The sequence below is a fragment of the Macaca thibetana genome, chromosome 14 (assembly GCF_024542745.1).
Source record: "Macaca thibetana thibetana isolate TM-01 chromosome 14, ASM2454274v1, whole genome shotgun sequence".
Classification (NCBI taxonomy): domain Eukaryota; kingdom Metazoa; phylum Chordata; class Mammalia; order Primates; family Cercopithecidae; genus Macaca; species Macaca thibetana.
This window is the reverse complement of record NC_065591.1, coordinates 56,767,977-56,779,248: the sequence shown is the minus strand read 5'-3', so window position 1 is coordinate 56,779,248 and position 11,272 is coordinate 56,767,977. Positions and strand designations below refer to the sequence as shown.

The following is an 11,272-nucleotide window of genomic DNA, read 5'->3' as shown; positions in this document are numbered from 1 at the left end:
AAAAACAGAGTCTTCACAAAAGTTAAGTGATTTGCCTTAAGGACACACAGCTAAGGAAGAGGGTCTGTTGGACTTCAAAGCCTTCCAAAAATAAAGGAAAGGAATAATGTCGTTTTCTCCTTCTCGTGTCCCCAAAGGTCCTTTGGATTTCAGTTCATTCAAGAGCCAGGCTTTTAATCACAAAGCTGCTCTGTCTTTGCTAAGGTGCTTCGCCCGATGTCCCATTTCCAGGAGGAGTTCCAGAAGGTGGGACCATGCCTGCCCACAGTGAAGGAAGTCAATCTAGGTGTTTCCTCCTGTTCCTGTTCTTCTGTAGCCCCTGAGATGACCCAGCCGCCACCTCTGCCATTGCTTACCCACAATATCTTCATAGGCATTTTCTTCTAAAGTGCTTTTGGATCCAAACTTGGGTTGGTTCTCAGTACCATTCTCAGTGGGAGAAGAGGGGTACAGGGACTGGAGACTGGATGCATCCTCAAACTCAAAGGATTTTCTGTGGATAACAAGAGCAAGAGTCATTCCTGCTGAATCAGATCTCTGCTGCCTTGCTGGGGAATGTCCATGGCAATAGCAAAGACCATAGGCCCTCCTCATAAAGCCAGCTTCTGAAAGAACATCAAGGCAGGTCCAAACTTACCATCCAAATTAAGAGACAGATGGTCTGAAAGGCCCCAGCCTGGGTGCCTGCAATGTGCCTTTCCCGAATAATACTGATATTAGGTAACAACAACTACCCCAGCTTAAAAGTATGCTGTTCCAGGTGCTGCATCAAATGCACCTTTACATGTGTTATCTCATTAATCTTCACAACAGTGCCACCAGTATTGTGACATCTTGTGAAAGAGGAGATGGAAGTGACAGAGGCATGATTCTCCCAGACGATGTCTCACTCCAGAGGCTGAGCTGTTAACTATTAATTTTGGCCTCAAGCCCTAGAGAATATCCTCCTTGAGAAGTGTCTGTGATTACACTGGAATCGAGTGCCTGGTCTGCCTCTGGGGTCTCACATCCTCATCTGCGTCCTAGCCAGGGACTCCTGCCATTGCACTAAGCAGGTAGGAAGGCTCAACACTGGGAGGGTCCCACTCAGGGCTGTCAGGGGGTTGGAAAAGCAGTCGTTGCTGGGTGGTTTGTTGAAGCAGGAAGGGCTGAGCCCTTAAAACAAATATGACCACTGCCAAGGTGGAGCTGGGAGGACAATTTGCAGTCAGAAGCTGCTTCCAAGACCAGCTTCCCTTCAGCTAGTAGTTTGCTCCTTTCCATCCCTTGGACAACCTTCCTCTCTACTGTACAATTTCAAGACCACAGCTTGCTGTCTCCTAAGACTCCCTGAGCCTACAGCACTCTCTGCTCCTCTCCTTCATCTGAGAGGTACATCCCTCATCTGAGACCCCAACTGCATCTTCTCCCTCTCCAAGGCAAGTCCCCACAGGCTCCTGGGGAGGGAGAGAAGGCAAGGCACTGACTGGATCCCTCCTCCCACCCATGAACTCCTCCTCTTCTTTCGGGCACCATCAGACCTTTCAGCCAATAGAGGCCTTTTTCTCTTGTTTCCTAACAGCTTCTCCTGAGAGTCCTACCGTGCAGGGAAAGGGCTAAAAGTGTCCTGAAGGCTACAGCTTGTTCTTAGCTTGCCTGTCCCTGCCCTGCCCCAAGCACTCAACACAACCGAACACTCTTTATATTGGCATCTCCTCCCTGTGCCTCTATGACACATTCCCTCCTGGCTTTCAACTTTTCTTTTCAACTCCTGGCCACTACTTTTCAGGCTCTTATGAGGGGTTCTCCTTTTCCATTTGCTTTTTAAGCGTCCGGGTCTCTCAGAGTTCTGTCTTAAAAACTCTTTCTCACTCTGCACTTTCTAGGGACCAAATATCCATGGGCCATTGCCATATCTACCATCTCTATCTTGATGACTCCCAAATTTCTGTCTTTGGCCCAGATTCTTAACTAAATAAACATCCAATGGCTGAGTACAGTGGTTTGCAAATGTTGGCCCAGGACCAGAGTTAGTGTGAGAGCAAGTTTTCTTTGGCATATACAGTAGACTCAGCATCGTATACAGGTAGCCCTCAAGTCAGTAAATAAGACACAAATCATGTTCAGTCAAATTATCCTTGAAAATCCCCCAGGAAGGTGTCATACTGAGGACCAACATGCCATCTCTCATTAAAACTAATAGTTTCTCCCCAGGAATTTTTTTTGGGGGGGGGGGCTGAATGCCAGAAGAAACACTTGGCTTATATTTTACACACACACACACACACACACACACACACACACACACACACTTTTTTGAGAGATAAGGTCTTGTGCTGTTGCCCAGGCTAGAGTGCAGTGGTGTGATCATACCCACTGTATCCTCAACCTCCTAGGCTCAAGCTATCCTCCCTCCTCAGCCTCCCAAGTAGCTGGGACTACTGGCACATGCCAACACTCCAGCTAATTTTTAAATTTTTTTGTAGAGATGGGGTCTCATGTTGCCCAGGCTGTCTCGAACTCCTGGTCTTAAATGATCCTCCCATTTTAGCCTCCCAAAGTGCTGGGATTGCAGGTGTGAGCCACCTCACCTGGACTGCATTTTTTTTTTAAATAAAAAAGTCTATTAAATGTAAGAATCACACTTGGTATAACAGACACAAACTTACCATCTCCACTCCTCATGGAACGTGTTCACCATGTGAAACGGCATACAGAACAGACTGCACTTCTGGAACTGTTTCTCTTTTTCCAAGAGCACAGATTTAAGTTTGCTAAGTTAATTCTCACACGAAGGGACTCCTCCATATACGGTATATGTGTGTATATATTATATATAAATGCAGTGTGGGGTGGAATATGTGTAAAATCTTCAGGCTGATGAATTCTCCCCCCACTCCCTTTGGTCACTTAGTCAACTGCTTTTGGCTCTTCTAAATTTAGCTCAGCAACTCCCTCCATGAGGAGCCTCCCTTCTCTCCCCCATCTAACTCAGATGTCCCTTCTCTGGGTCTCTGCGGCCTCCTGCACTGCCATGAGTTACGGCACATATGACATTATATATAATTTATCTGTGCATCAGACCACGAAGTCCTTGAATGGAAGAACCATGTCCTATTTGCCTCTGCATCCTCTTGACCAGCACACTCTTGGTGCACAGCAGGCTCTAGATGAATGTTTATATAAATGGATGAATAAGGACAAAGCAAACACTCCTGGCAGGCCGTTTAAGAATTAAAGAGCCAGTGAGAATTCTGAGGTGGACTCAAACATGGGATTACCCTTAGCCATGGGCTGTTCCAGCTCAGGGGTCTGAATCTTTGAAATTTCTTCCTTTCTGCACATGGCAGGAAAGTTTATATATAAGATGGGATATGTTAGATGAAGCCTGAAGTGTGGGGACAGACTAAAGAATCCCCAGAAGTGAAACAAACCTGAATGCCCATCTGTCGTGGGGTTAGATGAGAAAGGCAGTACGATGTAGGAGGATGAGTATTCCGAAGGAAGCTCACTCCCAGCCTACCCTGATTCAGAGAATAAGACGCCTGCCAGCTTTCACCAATTCCAACAGCTCCAGCTCCAAGTTACTGGGGAGACAGCCCTTGGTAATCCGGGGTTAGAAATCCTGAGACTGACCAGGAAACCACCGTGAGCCTTGGAACAGGCTCATTCCTGTTTTACTCCTTTTTTCATCAATCTCCCCAATAATCCCCTCTTGATATAGGCCCAGGGTTCATATATGGCCCGGAGGCCCTCAGGAGAGAGGGAATTGTGTTAAATTTGCCGATACTACCATGTTAATGACAAAATGCAGTATTCAGATAATGCTTCATTCAAACAAAATAATTTCTAATGCTGGTACTTCAGGTGGTAGGGAGGCTAAGATCCTACTAGTCTGCAAAGGACTGCCTGCTTTACCTACTCCCAGCAGAGGACTGAGGAAGCTCCGACAGGGGCGGGACACAGCCCAGCTCTACCCCAAAGGCCAAATCCAGCCAATACCTTCAGTGACCAGCACTCAGGTCCCAAGTATCCTGTAAGCATTCCCACTCATGTCAAGTATCTTGTAAGAGCAGAACAATCTCATTTTTCACTACCACAACTACCACCTAACAATTATTCAGTACTTCAGGGCTTACGAAGCACTACTGATTGTGACCCACCCTACAATCTGTGCTTGCACTGTCCATTTAAAATTTAAAAGCAAGCCACGGTATTCAGCTACAACACATCGGAGGCGCATGCATTACCTGCTCTGGGACTTGCGGTGACCACGAATGTCCTTCTTGGGTCTCCGGGTGACAGGCGGGGCTGGGGTGGAGGGCAAGGGGGGTGGAGCAGCAGGTGTGGGTGAAGGAGGTAGACCATTGCTGGGCTTACTCTTGGGGTTCTTGTCAGCCTCGTATTCAAAGGTGCGCTTGGGTTTGGGGACAGGGTTCACAGCGGGATCAGGGGAACTCTTCGATGGCAGCCGCTGGGAGCTAGGGCTATTTCCAGGGGTCCCGGGTTTAGTGGAACCACTGCCTTCCCTCTCTGGGGGTGGGCCCGCCTCCCCGCCAACTCCAGCCACTCCGACTGCCCGGCTGCCAGCGCTCACACTCGCGCCCCCTGCCGGCTCCTCCAAGACGCCCAAGGTTACAGTCTTCCTTTTCCCCCGGTCCACGCTGTAGCAGCTGCTGGGGAGCTGGGGGAGCCCCCGGCCTGGCTGCTCCTTCAGGGCCTGTTCAATTTTCTGGATCCGGCTCAGCACTGCTGAGCTCTCCTTCCTGCTGCCATGCCCCCTGAGGAAGGCGCTGGGCTCACTCCGGCCCAGCCGTTTCTCCAGCCGGTAGAAAGAGTCCCGGACAGGGAGTGCCTCTCCCTCCTCCTCAGTCTCTGGGTAGGAGCACTCGGAGAAGGTCCTGCTCATCCTCCGGAAGCCCTTGAAATCAAAGGTCTTTTCTGAGCTGCAGGGGGACGGCACCACGCTGGGACAGCCCAGGCTAGGGCAGTCCTCACTGGCCGCCCACTCGCCCCCAGAGCCCTCCCGCTTCTCTCCACACATGCTCATCCTGGGCGACGCCTCTCGGCGACCTTCCCATGCTGAGATCTTCTCCCGGATGCCCAGGCTGTGGGCGCGGGTACCGGTACGGGTCAGCAAGACGCCCCGGGGGCCAGCCGCTGGCCCCGGGAATGGTGTGCTCTGGGCAAGGGGGAGGCAGGCAGCTACCCCTGCTACATCCTGGGCTGCGCCTTGGACATTCTCCTTCTGGGCTTCTCTCTTGCACGCCGAAGGGCTTCTGTCCAAATAACCGAAGCTGGCGGTCTTGAGGGGACAGGTGGGTGGGGAAGTATCTGGGGAGGGATCTTGAGGATTCTGGGGTGAAGGAGCTGGGGGGTGCCGGTCCTTGAGGAGCACCCGGGAGCTGGAGTGGCTGGGGTACCTGCAGGCTGAGGTTTCACTATCACTGAGTGGGTAGATGGGACTCCTTGGTGGGGAAAGAACTGGAGGTGGAGAGACTGACTGAGACCTGGGGGCAAAACAAAACAAAGGAAAAGAAAAAATGGCAGTGAGTGGCTGACCAACCAGGGGCATCCTGTTTCATTCCTACAGAACTCAGCATCTTTTTCCTGGAGGACTCTCAAAGAGTATTCTATTCAAGTAATGTACCTTGAAGGTTGTCTTCAAGGAGAGCAATAGCTCCTTAATCACAGCAGGCCAAACTCAACAGGCCTCTCTGCCCAAACCATCCCCAAGCACCCTGAGTAATGTCTGAAACACCTGTTCTGTGCCAAGCGAGAGTATCCCAAGAGTCTACATCTGCCAACAGGAGGACAGAAAGCCCAGTGGTGTGCTGCGACATGCTTAACAACCAGTTCTCAGAAGGTGTGGTGGCTCACACCTGTAATCCCAGCACTTAGGGAGGCAGAGGCAAGAAGATCACTTGAGCTCAGCAGTTCAAGACCAGCCTGGGCAACATAGTGAGACTCTGTGTATGGCAAAAAGAGGGGAAAAGGGACCAAAAAACCCAAAACCAAACAAGTTTGAACAACCGGCTGTCTGGGGGCAACAGCAGATTGGTAGCACTTGCCAATGTTGGTAGTATAAATATTCCAACTCTGGCTGAGTTACCAATGTGACGTCATTGGCTGTGGAGTTGAGAAGAGATGCCACTGATCAGCTCTTGTGAACTGGTGCAAGATGGTTCTCCAACACCACTCCCTTAACAAGCCTCTGTCTGGGACTTCTGCTACTAGACATACGTCTCGCTCCTTCATGTTGGGTTCTGACAAGAATTAGAATCCCTGAGGGCCTCAGAAAGGTCAGAAGGGCCCCTCAGGAAAGAGTCTTTTCCACTCTGTCAACGAGGAAGCCAACGGGGTGGGGAGACCAACTCCTTAAGCAGCTCCACCCTCCAGCAGTGGCATCACATCCAATAAGCATCCACCATGTCCTAGCTCCAAATCTACATGCAGATCTTGGCAAATACCAGGAACAGTTCTGAATAAATGTTTTTACATATGTTAACTCATTTAATCTTCCTGAAAATTCTATGAGGTTATTATGTTTATTGTCTTCATTTTACAAATAAAAAAACACTAAGGCACAGAAAAATTTGATATCTCATCCGAGGTCACTCAGCTGGTAAGTGAAACCAGGACATGAACTTCCACTACACTGGGCTGCCTCTCTGAAGAAGCAGCAGTGCCTCTGCCACTTTCTGAACTGCCAGGGCCCTGAGGCAGCTCTACAGAAATCCCCACAGCACTTGGCACACCCCTGCCACAGCACTTGTAAGTATCAAGGGACTTCTTGGTCTTCCCTACTAGACCATGGTTTCTTCCAGGCCCAGGGACAAACAGTGTTTGGAAGGTGCTCGGTGAACGATGAACAGCAAAAGGAAGGGAAAGGTGAGCTTATTGAAGAGAACCATGAGCATACTTCCTCTTGGGCACACTTTGCTACTTGTCTACTAGTGTAACCACTGTCAACTTTCAGAATTCTTTACAAACAGTTTCAGTTCAAAAACAGCAGGATTTGCCAACACTGCACAGTACAAGGCCTACCTGACCCTAAGGCCGTGGCCCTCAGCTCTGGGCTGCCTAGCCTCTCAGGCTCCGGAATGCCATGCCATCCACAGGAAGGCAGCCAGCTGCCCCTGAGCCAGGCTGCTGTCACTGCTTGCTCACACACAGAAAACTGGAGCTTGGGTGAGTCAGGGATTGGCTGACAATTCCCTGCTGGGTCACAGGCCTCTGGCTGCCCCCTATCAACAGGAAACCTCAACATGCTTAAGTTGTTTTTCAAAGGGCAAGTCAAACAAGAGCCATCCCATGTGTATATGGGCACAGATGAGAGAAATGCAGTGCCCAGCCAAGCCGATGACCAAAGAGGCTCTGCTCAGTGAGGAGGTGTGAACAGAGTAAGCCCCGGCACTCCCTGGGGTAGGGAGCGGCAGGGCAAGGCGCCAGGCTTGAGGCGGGGGGAGATCCCAACTTCCTCACAACTGATGGAGGCCTCATGTCTCTCTTATTTTATAGAACCATAAATACAAAAAGGCCATCAGTCTAGCCCCTAAGTGAATGAGTGCTTGTGCTACACAAAGGACTCTGTTTTAGTTCTCAACTGAAGATGCATTTGACAGAGGACAATTTCATTTGTTTCTTCATTCAACAAATACTTAGTGAGCACCTACTCTGTGCTAGGCCTGTTCTAGGAGCTAGATATAAGAATAAACAAAGCAGACATAAATTCATGTCCTCATGAAGCTTATATTCTACTGGGAGATGGCAGGCACCTAATGAGACTCACAATCTCTTGGGAAGCCTTTTTAAACTATACCTGCCTCACCTGCTCAGGCACTTTGATATGTGGTTCCCTAGGGCTGTGTCTTCCCAGCTGCCCAGGAGAGAATTCACCAGTCCATGGAACCACTGTTACTTATGGTAGTGTGGGGCATGGCTCCTTGGGATAGGAAAATGATTCAGGGCCTCTGGTCCATCTGATCCCAGCATGCTTTCAGAAAGAATGATTCTATAACTTCCCTTAGTGGTTCCAGCACAAATAAATCTACACAGGTTAAGAACTTTCTCTCAATGCCTACCCCACTTGAACTGAGGTTTCATTTCTCTCCTCTCATGCAGCATAAAGTAGAGAGTAAACTGTCCCTTTCCTCTGCAGGTCCTGTCTTTGGTGTCACTGCTGACCTGGGGCCCATAGCTTCACGTGCTACCCTTGCCCCGGCCTCCCAACAGGCCAGGCCCAGTGCACTGCACCACAGAGGAGCTGCCCGTGCTGACTTGGAGCCCAGGAGCCCCGGCTTCATCACAGAGAAGGCACCAGTCACTCACTCCAAGGTCTGGTAAACAATAAAGATAAGGCCCTGCCCTCCTGGGTGTGACATTCTCACTTGAGGGTAGAATTCTCTGTTATCTGTCCGCATGTTCCTGATTCTACCTCTTATTAGCAATGGACTCACACTCTGAACATCCAGTTTCATTTCTTCAAAACCGTTCCACATTTTACATCACAGGGTTGTCATATTGAGCCAATGAGACCACGGATGTGAAATGCTCATTATCATTAGTACTGGTTTTTTTTTTGTTTTTTTTTTTTAATCAGGTTATGGCTAGCCAGTCGGTCTCAACAGAGGGTAAGAACATCACAGCCTTGGTGTTCAAGATTCAGTGTAGCCACTTATAAGCTTCATGACTTTGAGCAAGTAATCTTCTCTCCCTAAGCCTCAGTTTCCTTAACTATAAAAATTGGGTGTTGGAAGATCACGTATCTTGGCTGGGTGCAGTGGCTCACGCCTGTAATCCTGGCATTTTGGGAGGCTGAGACAGGTGAATCACCTGAGGTCAGGAATTCAAGACTAGCCTGGCCAACATGGCGAAACCCCGTCTCTACTAAAAATAATAAAAATTAGCTGAGTGTGGTGGCAAGCACTTGTAATCCCAGTGACTCGGGAGGCTAAGGCAGGAGCATTGCTTGAACCCAGGAGGCGGAGGTTGCAGTGAGCCGAGATCATGCCATTGCACTCCAGCCTGGGCAACAAGAGTGAAACTCTGTCTCAAAAAAAAAAAAAAAAATCACATATCTCAGAGAATCCCTGTGAGAAATAGAGATAGTACCTGTCAAGCGTTGAGCTTGGGGCCTAACACAGTGTTCCAACTTAGCTTGATAATTACTAATATTCATATGGGGCTGACTCTTCAGAGTAATCACCTGGGAAACTTGGTCAGTTTGCCACTGTCCATGGATCCTGAACATTGTCGGGGCGGGGGGAGGTGGGCGGGGAGTAAATCAAATATGGCCATGAATTCTTGGCAGCTCAAGCTATGGAAAGGTGAAGTCTATTTCTCTGCCCCTCGAATCTGGGTTGATCTTGGTGATGTGCTTTGAGTATAATACAATGTGGTGGTGGAAACTAAAAGTTGTCCAAATTCTAAACTTGAGGCATCAAGAGGCCTTGTAGTTTCTCCCTTTAGCCACCTGGAATGCTGCCCTGCCACCATCACATAAGGAAGCCAGTCTAGTCTTTTAGAGGACAAGAGGTCCCATGGAATGTAACCGAGGCACCTCTGTCAATAGCCAGCCTACAACTGTCTGACTCATGAGTGAGGCCACCTTGGACCCAGACCCAGCCGGACACAGCTACATGAGTGCGCCCAGGGGAAACCAGCAGAGGAACCACCGGAAAACCCACAGAAATGTGAGAAACAATCAACTGTGTTAAGCCACTAAGTTTTGGGGTGATTTGCTCCACGGCAGTAGTAAAAAGATGCAGGTGGGAAAGGCCACGCCTGCGTGTCATTGGCCCATCCCATCCCAGTGCAGAGCCACTGCCCTGGCCTTCCTCCCCCACTTCCCCACAGGCCAGCTTAGCTTCCATGGTGTCTGGATTGGATCTCTCTCTCACTACTACAGGCTCTGATGCTCTTATGGGGGCATTCCCTGGAAGTGGAGCTAGTTCAGCCACCCTAAGAATCAGCTTCCATCAGTCTTTGCTCCCAGGCTGAAGGAGGGTCAGGAGAGTCTGTCACCTAGAGAGGGAACACTAGGGAGGCTTCAGGAGGGACACAATGGGGCCAGGTGTCAGGATGTCTGGATCCTCGTAACAAAGAGTTACACAGCAGGTGGCATCCCCTGGCATGGATGGGGGAGAGTGCTCATTCCTGGGCTTCAGTTCCACTCTGTCTAGTTGTTTCCTAGTTCCTCAAACTGAGACTGGGAGGGAAAGTAAGATCATTCTCCCCTGTTGCACAAGAGGAGACCACGGCCATGAGAAGAGCAGGGCCTGGATCCAGGCTGCCTTCAGATGCCACCACGGGAGCCAAGCCACTGAGAGTCTCTAGCTTCACTTCTTCCTGGTTCCTAGGCCAGCTCCTTGCTAGCCTTCTCTGCATCTGAACAAAGGAAGCCACCTATCACCCAGACCACAGTGTGCAACCCCAGCAGGCCGGAGATACATTTTGGCTCTCTATCCATTCAACCAGATACACTGAGCGCCAAGTCTATTCCAGGCACTGTTTTAGGCTAAGGTGGGAGGACTGCTTGAGCCTGGGAGGTCAAGGCTGCAGCGAGCCACAATCGCACCACTGCACTCCAGCCTGGGCAACAGAGAGAGACCCTGTCTCAAAGGAGGAAAAAAAAAAAGGATCAGCAGAGACTAAAAACAGACAAAGTCTCTTTTTCTATAGGTTACATTCTGGTGGAGGCACATGAAGTTGCCTTATTTGTTTAGAGTGAGTAGACAACAAATCAACTCTGTGAGATGGTTTGGGGGCCAATAAAGAAGAATAAAGAAGGGGAAAGGGATCAGAGATGAGCAGTGGGGATGAGTTGCTGTTTTACGTAGGGAGGTCAGGGAAGCCCCTCTTGCCAGGGGACACATGAACACAACCCGAAGGAAGTGAGTAATATGTCTATCCAGGGGAGGAATGTTCCAGACAGAAAGTGCAGTAGGGCAAAGATAACCACATGCTTACTGTATTCCAGGGGCAACAAGGAGGCCTGTGTGGCCAGAGTGCAGGGAAACAACGAAGTGTGGACTGGAGATGAGCCTGAGAGACACCAGAAGCCACACCATGGAAGGCCCCATGGGCCACTGATAAGACTTGGGCTTACACTCTCAAAGAGAAGGAAGCTCTTGAAGGGGTGTGAGCAGGACAGTGACAAGATCTGACTTTACATCAGAGGATGACAGGCAGGGGTACAGGGTGGCAACAAGGAGACTATTTAGAAGGCCACTGCAGCAATCCAGACAAGCGATTATGATGATGACTTGGATCAGAAGGGTAGTGGTAGAGA

At 49.7% G+C, this 11,272-nt stretch overlaps 2 protein-coding genes across 16 annotated transcripts in view; one reads left to right on the top strand and one right to left on the bottom strand.

The window, feature by feature from the left end:
* Nucleotides 1-11,272, top strand: part of AKIP1 (A-kinase interacting protein 1) — a 210,676-nt gene that overhangs the window by 25,438 nt on the left and 173,966 nt on the right. The gene's annotated exons all lie outside the window — the stretch shown is intronic.
* The window catches only part of DENND2B (DENN domain containing 2B), a 177,646-nt gene that overhangs the window by 32,146 nt on the left and 134,228 nt on the right, over nt 1-11,272 (bottom strand). For 14 of the 15 annotated variants that reach the window (XM_050756094.1, XM_050756097.1, XM_050756095.1 and 11 more), the window contains 2 exons: nt 4,230-5,489; nt 357-493 (listed from right to left, as the gene is read on the bottom strand). In XM_050756094.1, the coding sequence (XP_050612051.1) occupies nt 357-493; nt 4,230-5,029 (937 nt within the window). In that variant the 5' untranslated portion in view covers nt 5,030-5,489. The remainder of the gene's footprint in view (nt 1-356; nt 494-4,229; nt 5,490-11,272) is intronic. The other variant, XM_050756098.1, reaches the window with a different exon arrangement.